The 18321-nt window shown below is 34.1% G+C and overlaps 1 protein-coding gene across 1 annotated transcript in view; it reads right to left on the bottom strand.

The window, feature by feature from the left end:
- Positions 1 to 15269, bottom strand: part of LOC118181704 (agrin-like) — a 64607-nt gene extending 49338 nt beyond the window's left edge. Inside the window, exon 1 of the mRNA XM_085809145.1 lies at positions 14744 to 15269. Coding sequence (XP_085665271.1) covers positions 14744 to 15158 — 415 coding nt within the window. The 5' untranslated portion in view covers positions 15159 to 15269. The remainder of the gene's footprint in view (positions 1 to 14743) is intronic.
- Positions 15270 to 18321: the final 3052 nt, after the last annotated feature.

Raw genomic sequence — 18321 nt, forward strand, 5'->3', positions numbered from 1 at the left:
AGGCAGCACAGGTTCTTCTTGAAACTCGGCCATGGTTATTCTTCTTCGTTGGGCGCCACTATCAGGTTCAATGTTCCTTCTAACCTTCTTCGGGAACATACAAGGACCTGACTCGGAACAGAGAGCTTACTAAAGCTATGTTCACTAATTGTGGTAAGTAGACAGGATACAGACGAAGGGTATACAAAACCCTTTATTTTTCTCTATATACAATAACTTCCGTACTTCGGAATACACTGACCCGCAACTCGGGATCTAACGTAAAAGTATAAAAATAAAACTAAACTCTAATTTAACTTTAGAATAATACACGTGGAAGATTGGCCTTATAATAACAGGAAGCGTATGTAGCACAGAGACTGTGAACACTACAATACGTTTAATTTATCAAGAGGATTAAAACCTCTGGCCTGGAAGGCAAACAGCAACTGCGTAACTTCTAAGGTAAGCGGCCTGCGTTGACTTACTGCTTCCTCTCTCTCTTGCTTGGCAAAAAGCCACAGCTTAAGTACTTGGCGTTCGCAGACAAACTTTGCATAAAAATCCTTCACGCTTATAATTCTGGCCGGAAGTAGAAAATAAGAAGTGATAGTAAAGATTTAAAATAAAATAAAATAAACGTTAGTAAAACTGAGCGCAGAGATACAATTGACATAGAAATTAGCGTTTTAAATTTGAAGAACCAGCGTTTAAAATGAGCTGAGTGTGAAAGATAGCTATAATTTAGAAGAGACAATGTTATTGCAGTATGCATTTTACACTGAACATTAAAAAATTTAATAGTACTTACTCAATTTTAAAATAAGAGATAAAATGCTCTACTCTTAGCATAAAGTTCCTTTTTTTTAAGTTGCAGGGATTTTTTTTCTTTAAATTCCTGTTTATTTCTAATCATTTCTTTGTCTGCATGGTAACTAAGAGAACTCTACTACTGCTTCTAAGATAACTGTAATAGAAGCTATTTAAAATTAATCAATAAACAACCTTAAAATTTCATAGTTTTAAACATGTATGGTTATACGTATATGGCAAAATTTCTGCTAATATAAGATTGAGTTTCAGCCTAATTGTAAATTTTACATTGGCATATTTTTCTCCCGATTCAATATAATAGCATATATTTTTTTTTAAATAATTACAAACTATCAGCGAATTCTAACTTTTGAAGGAACCACGCTCTGCTGTTAAACATAGAAAATGCCGTGGTTCGCAAAACAAATATTTATTACTGAGATATGCAGAGTAATACGCAGAGTTACATGCAAGCTGAATAATACTAAGCACAAGCAATAGCACAGATAAATAAGTACAGGCAGAATAATACTAAGCAAGCAGAATAATACTAAGCGGCGATAAGCAGTTACAGAGGTCATATATATAACTTTACAACAGATCATGGTTTAACAAATCATAAACAAGACACAATAAATAACCAATCAAAAGTAACATACAGAATGAGATCTAAGTTTCAGAATAACTCGAACCTGGCTGAAAGCTAATGAATGTTTCGGACTTGACAGAAAGCTATACTTCCTTTTAACCAGTAAGAATGCGATTACAAATATCTCAACACTTTTATTATAAAAATTTACATGGAATACCTACGTTTTATAGAGTTACTTTATTTTCTGCCACCGCCTTTCTTTTTTACAGATTCACATATATTAATAATTTTAACAAAACACGTGAAATACATGTTGTTCATGCATATAATTTAGTTTTATTGATACAGTAGAGTCCCGCAAACTCGTCATAATGTGGACTGACAGACTGTCGAGTTTCCGAAAAGTCGTGTTTTACGGAATAAGAGGTGGGTTTTTCAGAACTCCTAATATTTACCCTTTCATGAGCGCGATATTATTTTTATAACATTTTAACTAAAAATACTCTAGAAATCGAATATTATGATTTTAGAGACAAATAATATATGAATTAAAAAGAATCTACTTTTGCCCTTTGATCTGTGAGTGGTGGAACCGCTTTTTCCATCTGTCGAGTCAAAGGGCTAGCTCATAGAGCTTTTTTCCCTGAAACAGGCAGTGGGGAGTGATGACATAGCCATGATGAAACTGAGCGCAGAGATACAATTGACATAGAAATTAGCGTTTTAAATTTGAAGAACCAGCGTTTAAAATGAGCTGAGTGTGAAAGATAGCTATAATTTAGAAGAGACAATGTTATTGCAGTATGCATTTTACACTGAACATTAAAAAATTTAATAGTACTTACTCAATTTTAAAATAAGAGATAAAATGCTCTACTCTTAGCATAAAGTTCCTTTTTTTTAAGTTGCAGGGATTTTTTTTCTTTAAATTCCTGTTTATTTCTAATCATTTCTTTGTCTGCATGGTAACTAAGAGAACTCTACTACTGCTTCTAAGATAACTGTAATAGAAGCTATTTAAAATTAATCAATAAACAACCTTAAAATTTCATAGTTTTAAACATGTATGGTTATACGTATATGGCAAAATTTCTGCTAATATAAGATTGAGTTTCAGCCTAATTGTAAATTTTACATTGGCATATTTTTCTCCCGATTCAATATAATAGCATATATTTTTTTTAAATAATTTTGTAACTTAGGATTACATCAATATTACATTTAAATAAATACATGTAAGATTGTTATCTTAATTTAGACAAAACAACCTTACTCACAGTACCTAAAAAATTCTTTAATTTTTCAAAAGGGGGGTTAAGGAGGCAGGTCTTCTTATGCCAATTACTTTAATGTTATACTATTATATTTTATCTAGAATAATTAGCAATACTTAGAATAAGCTAGCACAAAATTGAATCAATAATAACACAGGATACAAAAAAAAAAAATAACTTTAACAATAACTTAACAAAATTAGTTCTCATTTGAAATATGCTTTACGCTATTAACTTCTAAAATGTCATCTAGGAATATTTCAAATCAAAACATATTATATATGCTTACTTGTACAGTCACAAAGTTGTTAAAATATTATTTATTGGCATCCACATTCGAAGCAATACACTTTTTTGCCTTTTGAGTTGCTTTTCTTTGGAAAAAACATATGCATTTCTATTTAAGAAATGTATTCTAATAAAAGTTTGCACTCTGCAAAATAAACGAATTGTTTCTCTGTTAACTTCAGGATAATGGTTCTCCAGTTTATTAATTAAAGAGCCAATTACATGCTTCCCTTTATAGTAAGTTGTATCATGAACTGCACAAAATATGTTTTCGAACTCGTAAACTGTATTCATCCATGAATGGGAAGGTGTAGTCAGACCTCCTCAGGACAATAATTGAATCCATTCTGAATTAAAATATTGGCTCATCAACACTATTTTTAGATATTGTTCCCAATGATGGGTCTTCGTCTCGCACACGGTAGGCAATATAACCTGCAACATATGTTAATGCTTCTTTTTCGCCTGCTTTTAATATGCTAGTGTTAGGTAAAGGAAATCCCATTTTTTCTTCCAAAAATCGTAGCTTTTAGATGATAGAGCTCTTATGAAAATGCAACGTGAAATATCTTCACTGATTTTTTTCCTTCTTTTCTAGCAATGCGTTAATCTGCGTCTTTGTAAAAATATGCTTTAGACGTTTTTCCAAATTCTCCGATGTGTGCTGTTTTTTCCTAAATTTCGCTGTTTGGGATTTTAATTTCTGAATTTCCGATACAAATTTCTTTCTAGATGTCGTCCACTTTCTTCGTCCCTGAGCAAACGTTCTAAAATTTTTCTTTTTTCTATTTCTCAATATTTTATTACAATTTAAGGATATTATTTTGTTCTTCAAATTATCAATACATTCTTGTTTATCTTTACACTTAGGGCATTCAGGGATATTGTCACTTACGGCATTGTCACTTGTGAGTTTTATTTCAAAATCATTCACATTTGATTTATTATTGTCAGCTACCATTTCGTTCTCGGCCTCAAAATAAATTTTCTTTGTGCTTAATTCGTGTAGTCTTTCAAAAGCACTCTACATTAGTTTTCTTTTCAAATGTCTAGGATTTCTTGGTGTTATTTCGTTTACTGCACACGATAAATTTACTTTCGGCACAGTATTGCATTTCAATAGTTTCTTTTGAAGCAATCCAAGCAAGCGATTTCTCATGTCATCTTCATAATCACTGCACAGAAAATGTTCACTGCAAATTCTTCCGTTTTTCACATTAATAGAATCCTGTCTTCGACGTTTATGTATCTATTCTTTCGTCAAAAGCAAATTGTTCTTTGGGAAAGCATGAAATACAATATCTCTTCCTTTCGTATTTCTATAAGTGTTACGGCACATTGCTACAGCACAAGAAGCCATATCACATAAAGGATACTGTTCCGGTGCGCCGGAACAGAACAACTCAACCTGACTCTTTCGCTTTTGGAACTATGCCAAAGAACATTGAATTCAGTTGAACAGTCAGACTCAGACGAACGCATTCGCAAGGTAGCTGGAATGCTGTCTATTTTTCACTATTTTTGGTCTTTTCTCGTATTTATAAGCTTTATATGTCATTTTCTAGTTTATACTTGTATTGTGCAATTATTTAATATAAGTTTTGTGTTTAAAACAAGGACGTGTTTTGAGTTCATTCACATTACATCGCAACATAAATTTTGGAGGCACCGGCGAGATTAAAGGAATTTTGATTTCGGGTACGTCAGCACTGCAACTCTACATTCGGTACAGTACTGGATATTACTGGATACTTTTAGCTTCGAACTTCATTTGAAGACCAAGCAAGATAAGTATTTTTTTCTTTTTTACAAGTTTGACTTCTTTCTAGATGTCAATGGTTAGGTGGTTTTCCTCATTGAACCATTACGTCGTAATGGAAGATAAGGTTAAGATTGCAATAAATAGTAGAGGTAGAGCGAAAGCTGCTCTTACTAGAATTTCAAATTTCATTAATGATGATAAGCAATTATTCGAAAAACATGATTTGATGAATAAACTTCAAAAAATTGAAAGCATTTATTCTGATTTTGACAAGGCAGACGCAGAACTTCCGCCGGAAAGTTCTGAAATGGAAGAATTTGAGAAAAAATATTACAGTGTCTCACAAAAGTGATGGGACACTTGTGCTTTACAAAAGGAAACTGTAGTAAAATTAATTAAAAAAAACATGTAAAAAGTTTTTGTGGGTGTGTTTCATACTTAAATTTAGTAACAATTATTACATAACATACATTTTCTCAAAATATTAATTTAATAAAAATATAATTGTTTAGAACGGAGCAAAAAATGGCTCACATGAGAGATGGGACACTTACTTTTCCATCAAATATTTATCCAAAAATTTTACTTTTTAAAAGGTTTTAATATTTTGTTGGATTTCCTTTTACTTTTAAAACATGATTTAATCTTCTCGGAATGGATTCGACTAATTTTGTTGTGATTTCTGGAGTGATTTTACCCCATTCTTCTTGAAGCACCGATTTTAATTGTTGTTTTGAAGAAATGGTGTGTTTGCGAATTCTTGATTCCAATTCTTGCCAAATATTCTCTATGGAATTTAAGTCTGGAGATTGTGGTGGTGTTTTTATTATTTCAGGATAGTTATACAGCAGCCAGAGTCTAACGTTCAAAGCAATGTGCTTGGGGTCATTGTCCCGGTAGAATTTAAAATCGTTATGAAGGTTCAATTTTCTGCTGAAGATTTCAAATTTTGATTTAAAATGTCAATATACTTGTACCGATCCATTATACTGTCAATAAAAACAAGATTACCAACTCCAGCGGACGACATACACCCCCATACCATAACTCCTCCTCCACCATGTTTTTACTGTTGGCACCAAGTTCTGTTTACGAAACTCTTCCCTGGGTTTTCTCCACACCAAGATTCTACCGTCAGAACCAAATATATTAAATTTACTCTCATCAGCAAATATAACTTCATTCCAGTAATCAGAATTCTTATTTATGTTGGATTTTGAGAAAGCCAGTCTGAGTTTTCTATTCTTTTCACTTACGAAGAATTTTTTCCCGGCTGTTCTACCGTGATATCAAAAGATCGAATTACTCTTCTAATAGTCTTAGGATCAACAATTACTCCATATAATGCTTTTAAATCAGCAGCAACTTTAGGAGCACTCATTCTTGGATTTTTTTTTAATATTTCGAACGATAATTCGCTTTATTCCATTGGATAGCTTTGATGGTCGGCCAGGTCTTCTTTTATCCTGAATCATGTGATTCCTTTTATATCGTTTAATGATATTGAAAACTGTTGAATGACTCAAGTTAACTGTTTCAGCAGTTTCTCTTATAGATTTTCCACGTTCAATATGCAAATTAATAACTAATTTTCGAACTTCAGGCAAAGTTTCTTTTCGTTTAGCATTCATGGCTGCACAGAGCCCAAAAACACAAAAATTCTAAAACAAACTGGAGAGAAATACTGCAGACGATTTTATAAATTATTGCCAATTGTAAAAATAAAAACCAAAAAATTATTTTTATTGTAGTACGTAGTAGTATCTAATGGTGTTCCATCACTTATGTGAGCCATTTTTTGCTCCGTTCTAAACAATTGTATTTTTATTAAATTAATATTTTAATATTTTGAGAAAATGTATGTTATGTAATAATTGTTACTAAATTTAAGTATGAAACACACCCACAAAAAATGTTTACATGTTTTTTAAATTAATTTTATTACAGTTTCCTTTTGTAAAGCACAAGTGTCCCATCACTTTTGTGAGACACTGTATGAAACCAAAGCCAAACTACAACAAGAACTTGAGAAATTAAATGTTACTGTTAATATGCAAGTGACTAATGTTAATGAACGTCAAATACCAGGTTATAGTACTACAAATACTGCTAATAATTTTAAATTACCGAGAATAAATATGCAGTCTTTTAACGGTAATTACAGAAACTGGATGTCTTTCAAGGACTTTTATGTATCATTAGTGCATAACAATGAAAATTTTATTAACTGATGAACCATCTTCTATTATTAAACATATTCCTATTTCAGAAAATAGTTATTTGGAAGCCTGGGGAAAATTATTATCTAGGTATGATAAGAAAAAACAAATCGTCACATCACTAATAAAAACTTTTATGGAACAGTCTTGTGTAATTAATGCGAATGCAATTAATTTGCGAAAAATTGCCGATACATCTGATGAAATTATCAGAGGTTTAAAATCTAAAAGCTAATGAAAGGAAACTCTGGCTAATTTATATTTTATTACAGAAGGTTGACAACGAAACATGTAAGCAATGGTCTGAGTTTTCAGCAAAAGGGAAATTTCCTACTTTTGAAATGTTTATTCAATTTATAAATGATAGATGTTCCTCTTTAGAAATTTTCCACGGAAAAGAAAGGGAAAAAACTCAACCTAGTGTTAAAAGATTTTCTGTTAACAAAAGTATCAAATGTATTATGTGTAAATAAGATCATTTTCTTTTCAAATGCCCCAAATTTAAAGCACTAACTGTCATAGAAAGAAATCAATTTGTTAGGGAAAATAATCTTTGTTTAAATTGTTTTTCTAGTCAACACAAAAAATCTGAATGTATGTCTCAACATCGTTGTCATTATTGCCAGTTATTGCATCATAGTACTCTGTGTGAAAATCAGTTTAAAAGTTATTCCACATCTGCGTCTCTTTCTGAGAGCAGTTGTCAGTCAGAACAGCAAAGAACGAATCCAATCGCGAATGAAATATCAGACATTGCGTCTACGAATGAAAACAAAAACGGAAATGTGATTCGAAATAATAGCGTTCAAACAACTTTTGGCTTATTGCCAACTGCGTATGTAAATGTAATTGATTCTATGGGTCAAAAACGTAATATTAGAATAATTTGTGATAGTGGTTCCGAATCAACATTATTATCTGAATCTTGTATTAATTTATTGGGATTTAAAAGAAAAAGTGCGCGTTTTCCTGTCAAGGGTTTAGCTGAGTCAAAAGTCGCAGTTACAAAAGGTTGCGTTGAAATTGAGTTGATGTCAATCCATGATACATCAGTGACAATTCCAATTAAGGCATTTGTATTAGATAAACTAACTGCTGCGCTTCCAAGCCAAAAAATAAATGAGAAAGACTTTTCGCATTCGAAAAATGTAAAGTTAGCTGATCCATATTTTCACATTCCGGATAAGACAGATATTATTCTAGGATCTGACTACTTGTTTTCTATTTTACTTCCTGGACAAATAACTTGTTCTCAAAGTGATTTAATTGCTCACAACTCAATTTTTGGTTTCCTTATATCCGGAAAACTACCGGAATCTCAAACGAAATCAAATTCACTTTCAAACTTGCATATTTATGAAATAAATATTGATAGCGAATTGAAACGGTTTTGGGAGTTAGAAGAAGTACCAAATTCAAGTGACACTATATTCTCACCTGAAGAACAATTTGTTGAAACGCATTTTCAGGAAAATTACTCAATTAATTCAGATGGTCGTTTTGTGGTGAAGTTGCCATTTTTAAAATCTAAATCTGAATTAGGTAATTCAAAACCATCTGCACTTTCTCGATTATATGCTATGGAACGTAAATTTAAGGAAAACTCGGAATTTGAAAACCAATACAAGGATTTTATGCATGAATATGAAAATTTAGGTCATATGGAATTGGTCACACAAAACTGCTTAAATAGATTTCAGAATGAGCAATATTTCCTTCCCCATCATGCAGTGATCAAGCCGTCTAGTACAACTACCAAATTAAGAGTCGTTTTCGACGCTTCAAGTAAAACTTCCAACGGTAAATCATTGAATTCAATCTTGGGTGTTGGTCCTAAATTGCAACGAGACATTTTCGAAATTTTACTTAATTTTCGATTTCCGGAAATAGTCTTTTCAGCAGACATAGAGAAAATGTACCGTCAAGTTTTAATGTCCGATGAGGATCGGAATTACCAACAAATTCTTTGGAGGTTTAATCCTAACAAAGAAATACGCACTTACAAGTTAAACACCGTAACATATGGTTTAGCTCCAGCTTCTTTTCTAGCCACTAGGTGCATTAAGCAAATTGCACTAGATTATTCACTAAATATTGCTGTTTCTCATACTTTACTACACTATGTATACATGGATGTTTTGCTATCGGGTTCAAGTACCAATAGTGATGCAATATCACTTTGTAAGGAAATTACCAATATTTTACAAACGCACGGTTTCCACCTACGAAAGTGGAATTCTAATTCAAATGCATTTCTTGCAGAATTTCAAGAACATTGCTCAACGGACACTAATTTAGAAATAATTCCTAATGATAAGGAAAGCACGAAAGTCTTAGGATTATTTTCGCACTCTTCAACAGACACATTCATTTTCAAACCCGTACTTAAACTCTCCTCTCTAAACGCTGACAAAAAGAAAGACGCATTTTGTCCCAAGCGGCACACATTTTTGATCCATTAGGATTAATTTCACCATGTACTGTTGTACTGAAAATGTTTTATCAAAAGCTCTGGCTTACAAAAGGGAACTGGGATTCTCTTATTCCACAAAGTCTTGCTGAAGATTTGTTTAAATTTCAGAAATCTTTCAATGCAGTTGAACATTTTACCGTTCCTAGAGGTGTCACGCTTATTTCCTCTGACACATTTGAATTGCACGGCTTTTGCGACGCTTTAACACTTGCTTACGCTGCTGCAATGTATTGCAAACAAATACACGGAAATGAAATCAAAGTTTCTCTCTTAGTTTCTAAAACTAAAGTCGCACCTATCAAACAAGTATCTGTTCCTAAATTGGAATTACGCAGTGCTCATTTGCTTTCAAAGTTATATCGTGCAGTCATGAACACTCTAAAAAAATATAAGTTTGATGTTTACGCTTGGACTGACTCCAAAGTCGTACTTTCCTGACTTTCGGCACATCCCCGTAAATGGAAGACTTTTGTTGCAAACCGGACGTCTCAAATAATCGAAGTACTTCCAACAAAATACTGGAGGCATGTCCCTTCCAAAGAGAACCCAGCAGATCTCGCTTCGCGTGGTATTGATCCCAAATGTCTTCCTAATTGCAACTTGCGGTGGAATGGCCCAAGTTGGCCTTTTTTTTTTGCATTCGTCTCACTGGCCGAAAGAGGAACCCGCTTCCAAAGAAATCAAGGATCTAATTAAAGCTGAACAAAGATTTGATCCTATATTTTTATTTCATAGTGCTATGTCAAGTGAATTATATAGTGATTATTTTGAAAAATATTCATCATATTCTAAGATTATACGCATTTTAGCATATTGTTTAAGATTCATCAATAAGTGCAAAACCAATAACAAATGTCAACTTATAACTGATTCCTTTTCTCCACTCACTTACACGGAAACTAAAAATGCAGAAATAATCATAATTCGGTGGGTTCAGAAAGATTATTTTAATGAAGACCTAAAATGCATTAAATATCAAAGATCGTTGCCTAAGAAAAGTCAGCTACACTCCCTCCATCCGTTTATAGATGAAAACAGTCTTTTACGGGTGGGAGGGTGTTTACAAAATTCAGAATTGTCTTTTAATCAAAAGCACCCAGTGATTCTACCTGCTAAGCACAAGATAAGTGAGCTCATCGTAAAAGAAAAGTATGTGACTTATTTACATGCTGGTGCTTCATTACTGTCCCACATTATCAAACAATCATATTGAATCTTAGGCGGAAAAAACTCATTAATAAATGTGTTCACAAATGCTTCAAATTTAAAGCATCCACCGCATCTCAGCTTATGGGTAAGCATCGTGTAACACTCGAGAGGCCTTTCTTCAACTGCGGAGTGGACTATGCCGGTCCTATTTCAATCAAATTCAACAAGGGTCGTGGAGCAAAATCAACCAAGGGTTATATTGCTCTATTTATTTGTCTCGCTACTGAGGCACTACACATCGAGGCAGTGAGCGATTTAACCGCTGATGCACTTTTAGCTGCTTTGCGTCGCTTCAGTGCTAGACGAGGAGCTCCAAGTCACATTTACAGCGACAATGCAACAAACTTCGTTGGGGCTAATCGAAAGCTCAGCGAAATACAACGATTGTGGGCTTCACTTCCTAAGAACGAAGCCGTTGCTCATCAAACTCAAGCATCAACAGAATGGCACTTTATACCTCCAGCATCTCCTCATTTCGGAGGAATTTGGGAGGCCGCAATTAAATCAACCAAATATCGCCGTGAAAGAGTAATCGATGAAACTCTACTTACTTTCGAAGAATTGACAACTCTATTGGCTCAGATAGAAGCCATTTTAAATTCTCGTCCGTTATGTAGTGTAAAGAATGCTGACATTGATTGCATTAATATTCTCACTCCTTAACATTTTCTTACAGGAGACGTGATCCTATCCCCTCCTGAACTATTTCTTACTAGTCCTGCTAATATACGGAATAGATGGGATCTCCTTCAAAAGATGCGGAAGGACTTCTGCAAATCATGGACCAAAGCATATCTATCTTCTCTTCAAACCAGAAAGAAATGGAAGGACACTCAGCCGAATATGAAAATTGGAGACATCGTCCTGTTACTAGATGATGGTCATCTTGCAGATTCTTGGCCACTAGGACCAGTGGTCGAACTTCATCATGGTGCTGACGGACTGGTTCGTGTGGCCACGGTTAAAACTAAAAACTCTATTTTCAAAAGAAACATTCATAAATTAGCTCCTTTGCCCATATATCAGGACTAATGCATGATAGGGTGGGAGTATGTTCCGGTGCGCCGGAACAGAACAACTCAACCTGACTCTTTCGCTTTTGGAGCTATGCCAAAGAACATTGAATTCAGTTGAACAGTCAGACTGAGACGAACGCATTCGCAAGGCAGCTGGAATGCTGTCTATTTTTTCACTATTTTTGTTCTTTTCTCGTATTTATAAGCTTTATATGTCATTTTCTTCTTTATACTTGTATTGTGCAATTATTTAATATAAGTTTTGTGTTTAAAACGAGGACGTGTTTTGAGTTCATTCACATTACATCGCAACAGATACTTTAAATATAGTATTTAAAAGGAAAGCTAACTAAAACTATATATTTATATACACAAATTATTTAAAATATTTGCATTATTAGAAAACAAATATGTATGATTAAAATTTATTTGGGATATGCGACCTCCAGAAAATCGTGTCACAACTGAATGAAACTACAGTTTTAAAAGCGCGAAATCAAAGCAGGTGCAGCACAGACACGTCAGATTACTTCCAGTTAACCCCCTCCATGAGGCTCGCGTCGGCGAGGAGTCGAACAAAGGAATGACCTAGCCCTTCTATTTATCCCTGTGTCGAGCCAGCCAGAACTAGTAGTAAATCCAGGCTATCCTTCTTGAAAATTAATTATAAAATTTCAGCGCTTTCTCTTGTAAAATTGGACCTGAAATGGGTGTTCGTTGTTCCATTTCTTGCCTGAACCACAAATAAAGCGCCTCACTCACTTTTTCATATTCACCACCTTCATACTTTTCTTTCCTTTAAACTATCAGTACATGCTCTTTTCACACACCAAGGCTCGATTTCAGACCTCTTCTTTTCCAACCCTATGAAAGTAGCCTGTCCAACACCTTTTAAATCCATGGTATTTTTGATTAAACTCACCCTTTGCCCAGTCTCTTTAAGGCATTTAGTTTCATTTCCATTGTCACGTTAGTTTGTTTTCTTTTCTTTTCGAATGACATTTTCACCTCACAGAATATCAACAATTCCAAAAATATGCTAAAACTTATACGCCTGGATGTGAATTGAGGATAGATACCCGCAATGAACTGGTGTGAGTTTAGGTTGCAATAAGATGCAGTCACAAAACTTCAGACAAGTCTCCTAACGTTCGCAACAATAGAAAGGACAGTGAGCCAGAGGCCATTCGCTACTAGACTTTGTTCAGATCCTCGAAAGAAGCGCACAGCGTTGCCAAGTATTATAACACATCTTGAAATTTGTTAGGCAGTTTCAAGAATTAATGACACAATGCGAAAACGGCAAAAGTTACACAAAAAGAACACTCAAATCCTTAATCAGAACAGGAAAAACATACACATAAGTAATAATTATTCGTACTGTATGCGATATTTGCTCTGTTTGTCATAGAGATATTTTTAAAAAGTTCTTAAAATGTTTTGAGATATCGGGAGTCAAGTTTGCGGGACTCTACTGTAATAGGAAATGTAAAAATTTTTCTGTATAATGATTAATACATTTTGATAGCATTTTTTTAGCATTATTTATTATTGGTTGCGGCTCAACAAAGATTTCTGAATGGATGAATTTATTAACAGAATACTTTTAAGTTATGCTAACGAAAAATTTAGTCTTCTTAGCCAGAAATTTTATTAAAACATTCTTTCGTTTTCGTACTAAAGTAGAGGAACTCGTTCGAAAGCATGATTTTGGCTAGGAAACTCAATGTTTTTATAATTTCATATTTTTAAAAGCCTTATTCTTAGCTATCAGAAAGGAGTGGGAAGACTTTTTTTTTCAACTTTTTTTTTCTTGATATGCTGATTACAAGCGGACATAATAACAACTTTTCTTAGAGACGACAAACCAGAATTAATTGTCTGTCACACCAGAAATCAAAGCTTAAAGGTAAATTAAAGGTTCAGTTTTCATCTTTTTCTGTGTTGTTTCTGAATTAACTAATTTTAATCATTTTAATATGTTTGAAAAATCTGACAAAATATTTTCGTTATGTAGTTTTTCGTTTCGTTTGGCAACAAGATACCTAACATACCGTTTTTTTTTTACTATCAATCTTTTTGTTTTGCATCCTGTTCAATAATTTTTTTATGCTTTGTGTTCATAGCAACCATAATAACTCTAAAAGCTAAGCATAAAATCCCTTGAAATTCTGCACACATATTTTGTACATTACTATACATGCAATGAAATGGAAGTTAAAAACATATCTGTATAGTCTTTGAATTATACCTTTTTTTCCTTAATACCATGTGCATTTTTTAAACATTTTGAGTATTGACAATTATGTTTGGCAATATATTATTAGCGAATCAACAGCTTCTAATTATTCCATTTCACTGCATGTTTATGGTTAGTATACCTAACATGAAGTCAAAAAAAATTCATTACAGCATTTTCTTCTCAGAATAGTTGAGGTTTTTGTTAATTTAAACGTAAAACTTGGACGTTTGTTAATTTAAACGTTAATTTAGAAGAAAAATGTTATTTTTTTTCACAAGTTTTTCAAAATAAGTAACTCTAAAATAATTAATTCTGACTCACTTTATTTATGATTAATTTTGAGTAAAATTCATCAGAAAATCGCATAAATTAAGAAATGTAACAAACATTTTGGAAAACGCCCTTCGAACGAAATTTGTTACCTTTTCGCAAAGATTTTGTATTCCTAAAAATGCAATGAGTGCCCCCCCAGTTCTTTCTTGAATAAAATTTTGGCACAAATATTTTATCTACGAAAAATGCAATTTACTTATAATATATGCAATTGTCTTAGATATATATCTATTCTATAAAAGGAAATTTTACTGAGATCGAAACTTTGAAACAATTACTGAATATTTTTGCAACTTTGGATGTTTGGTAAAAGACGATGAATTATTGAAATAACATATATTAAGAACCTTAATTTGTTTAGCATGTCTATTATTTACGCATCATTATTAGCAATTTGGCATCTCTTAAATTTACATTATATTATGTTGCTATACATTATATTATGCAAGAGTATAACTATTTTCTTTCTATAATAATAGAATAAACCAAATCACTGAGCAAAACATCACGCAAACCAATGAAGAGGATATATAATTTGTTTACCTTTAACAGTTGCTGTTACTTTATCCAAGTTAGGGATGTTGATTTGCAGCATACTTGAATTTAACTTAAAACGTCCCGTCTGCAGCTGACTGAGAAGAAATATTTTTGAATCTTTCATTAAAACATTACTGACACATATATCTTCATTTCCGAATCCTTCAACGATAAGTGATTCCCCGGCTCTCAGATGATCGCCCTTTACCACTCTTTTCACAAGTACTTCCCCACTGTACTGGTCATCCTGACCACCGTACAAGCGTTTCACTGTACCTGTCAGTACCACGTCAGCCATACTTTCCCGAATTTTTAACCTTTCTTCTGGACATTCTCGGTATCGTCGTCTTCGAGCTTCAGCTCCGTAATCGTACAAATTTAATGCACATAGCAAAAGAAAACACAATCTACTTGAAAACATATTTCCACATATGTTCACACGAAACGTATTTCCATATCTAGCTGAAACTGTCTGATGAGCGCTTCAAAGCGCAGTTATTGGTATTCGTGCCAGTCTGGATGAACGACACAAATGTGGGTCGTTATTACGCAAGGACAACACCGGTTCCCACCTACGAATTCTATCGACTTCAGTGCTTACTGAATATGGCGTTTCACTCTTCATGTGCACCTGTTTGTAATGCTTCCTCATTCTATCTTTGAATCTTTATTTTAATAAAGGAAGTAAAATTTTTCTTAAACTGTGTTTGTTAAACAAAGCAGAAATTCAATGTAAATTAAAGAAAAAACTCTTACAGGAAATTTTATATCATAGTAACCGTGAAATTCAATAAAATGCGATTGAGGAGTACCTAAAATATTTACGGAGAAATTAAATTTTGTCGTGAAATGTTATGCACCCGTTTTATCGCCACTATCATAACCAGTGTCTGACATTTTAATAAACGTTTAAAACTATCAAATTATTACACTAAATTCTTAGCACTTCTTATTTTTATTTCTTAAGGAAGCTTCCACAAAATGAAATATAGCTTATATTTTACAGTGCTATAACTTTTAGACAGTTTATCTGGTTCTGCGAATTTTTATTACAAAATAACAACACGAAAGAAAATTCTGTCTTTGTAGATAGCAACTTATTTATCTCCCTTCCTTACTTAGACTGGTAAAAGATATTTTTCGCTATATCTAGAAATTACATCTCCTCTAACTTGTTTTGTTTCTTTTAATATAAAACTTCAGTCTTTGAAGAAAAAAAGGAAAGGAAAGCCTATAAGGCATTTCTCACGCCTTCTTACCGTGCCTTTGTGGTGTAGTATCGGCACGCTGGGCGCCTATTCCAGAGGACAACGGTTCGATTCCCCGCGAAGGCGTTCCTCATTTTTCAAGTCTCTTGCTTCGAAATAACCTTATAAGGTATTTCTCTCGCTTTCCTAGCGTGCCTTCGTGATGTAGTGGTCTGCACACTGGGACAGTGTTCCAGAGGTCCGTGGTTCGATTCCCGGCGATGGCAATTGCTAATTTTTTATCTTTCCTGCTTCCAAAAAACCTAATGTCTCTACAGTGGCGCCTGAACTAAAAGGGTAGTGGATGAGGATTCTTCACACCCAGGTTTTGGCAACTGGGCCCCATAAAACCCCAGTCGCCCACTAAAAAAGGGAGTATATAAAGTATTTCTCCCGCCTTCTTAGCGTGTCTGCGTGGTGTAGTGGTCTGCACGCTGGGCGCGTATTCCAGAGGTCCGCAATTCGATTCCTGGCGAAGACGTTGCTCATTTTTCAAGTCTCTTGCTTCGAAATAAGCTAATGACTCTACAAGCTTTTTCAAAATTAAATTTTTCCCCTCTAAAATTCCCTAATATTTTGCAAAAACAGTGCTATCATTTTACAAAAATAAAACTAGAAACTTGATTTATAAACAAGGCGTCAACTTTTTTTCAAGTAAACAAAAAATTATATTTTTAAAGTCTCTCTTCCAAAGAATAAATTTTTATTTTTGCTCTTCAAGCTGCTTTAGATAATATGAGTGCTGCATTGAATTCGCGAACTGTTATGCAAATTTTGTTTTGTATCAGCGGTGTTAACTGAACTAAATAAATCCTGCATTACTTCAGACATACATTAGAATCATTAGATTATTTTGAAGCAGGAAATGTTACAAATGTTCAATGCCCTTGCCGGGACTCGAACCTCGACCTCTCGAATTCGCGCCGAGTGTGTTACCATCGCACCACGAAGGCACGCAGAAAGAAGGGAGAAAATACCTTATATACCCCTATTTAAAGTGCGACTGGGTATTAGAGGACCCAATCGCCGAATCCTCGTGGTGAAAAATCCTCATCCATCACCTTTTAGTTCTGGCGCCACTGTAGATTCATTAGGATTTTGAAAGAAGGAAACACCAAAAGTGAAAAATGCCTTCACCGGGACTCGAACCTGGACTTCTCAAATAAGCGTTGAGTGTACTACCGTTACACAACGGGGACATGCAGAAAGGAGGAAGAAAATACCTTATGTACTCTCCCTTTTAAAGGGCGACTGGGGTTTTAGGGGACCTAATCGCCAAATCCTGGGTGTGGAGAATCATCTTCCACCACCCTTTTTATTTCGAATGCCAGTGTAGAGACATTAGATTAATTGGAAGCAGAAGAGATGAAAAATGTTCAACGCCCTCTCCGGGAATCGAACCACGGACTTGATGTGAACAAATTAATTTAAAAATCAAAAATCTAAATTAATTGATAATTAATTAAAAGAAAAAAATGAATGTTTAAGCACTGAATAGTTAGATGCACGATTTTAAAATTTTGGTCAGAGCTAAAATATGTTTTAAAACGTCTAAGAATCAGCTTACAGTCCGTAACTTATAGAATCAATAGAGATTGAGTATGTGATAATGTCCGAGGTCAGGTGAACATGCATAACTATGACGCCATCAAAATCACGTGATCTCTGACGTCAGGTGACGTCAGACGTGAAAAATGTGCAATGCCCTTGCCGGGACTCGAACCTGGACCTCTCGTATTCGCGCCAAGTACCATCGCACCACGAAGGCACGCAGAAAGGAGGACGAAAATACCTTATATACACCGATTCGACCAGCAGCGAAAACCGGTTCTTCCAAAGTGTTCCATTCTCAGAGCGAACAAGCATTAACTGCCTCTCAGAATTGGAGGTAGAATTTTGTTAAATGTTCCTACCTCTCCGGAGCAGGTGAGATGGGGATATTTCCCATACTGCATTGCGCGATTGCGCTCGCACTTACTTTTAGCAAACAACATGGCTGACGTGTAACTGACTGCTCTCTGGACATTCAGCGAAACAATAGCTTTGAAAGATATCTGGGGATGCAATATCATCGAAACAAATTAGATGAAAGTTTACGAAATACGGAAATTTGTAAACAAATACAAAGTTATCTGATGCTGGGTATTCCAGAAATGCCGTTCAAATTAAAACTAAAGACCTGCATACCGGCTTCAACGCGAACAGGGAACGCGGTATCTTTTGAATGATTTTTTATTTAAGAAATTTTATGTACCTTTTATGAATATTATTAAATGGTTTTGTAAAACAAAATGATTTCAAGCTGGAAAAAATTTTTTTGCCAGTAATTTTTTTAAT

The sequence above is a fragment of the Stegodyphus dumicola genome, chromosome X2 (genome assembly GCF_044657685.1).
Source record: "Stegodyphus dumicola isolate Sdum_Otavi_A_Nest chromosome X2, ASM4465768v1".
Classification (NCBI taxonomy): domain Eukaryota; kingdom Metazoa; phylum Arthropoda; class Arachnida; order Araneae; family Eresidae; genus Stegodyphus; species Stegodyphus dumicola.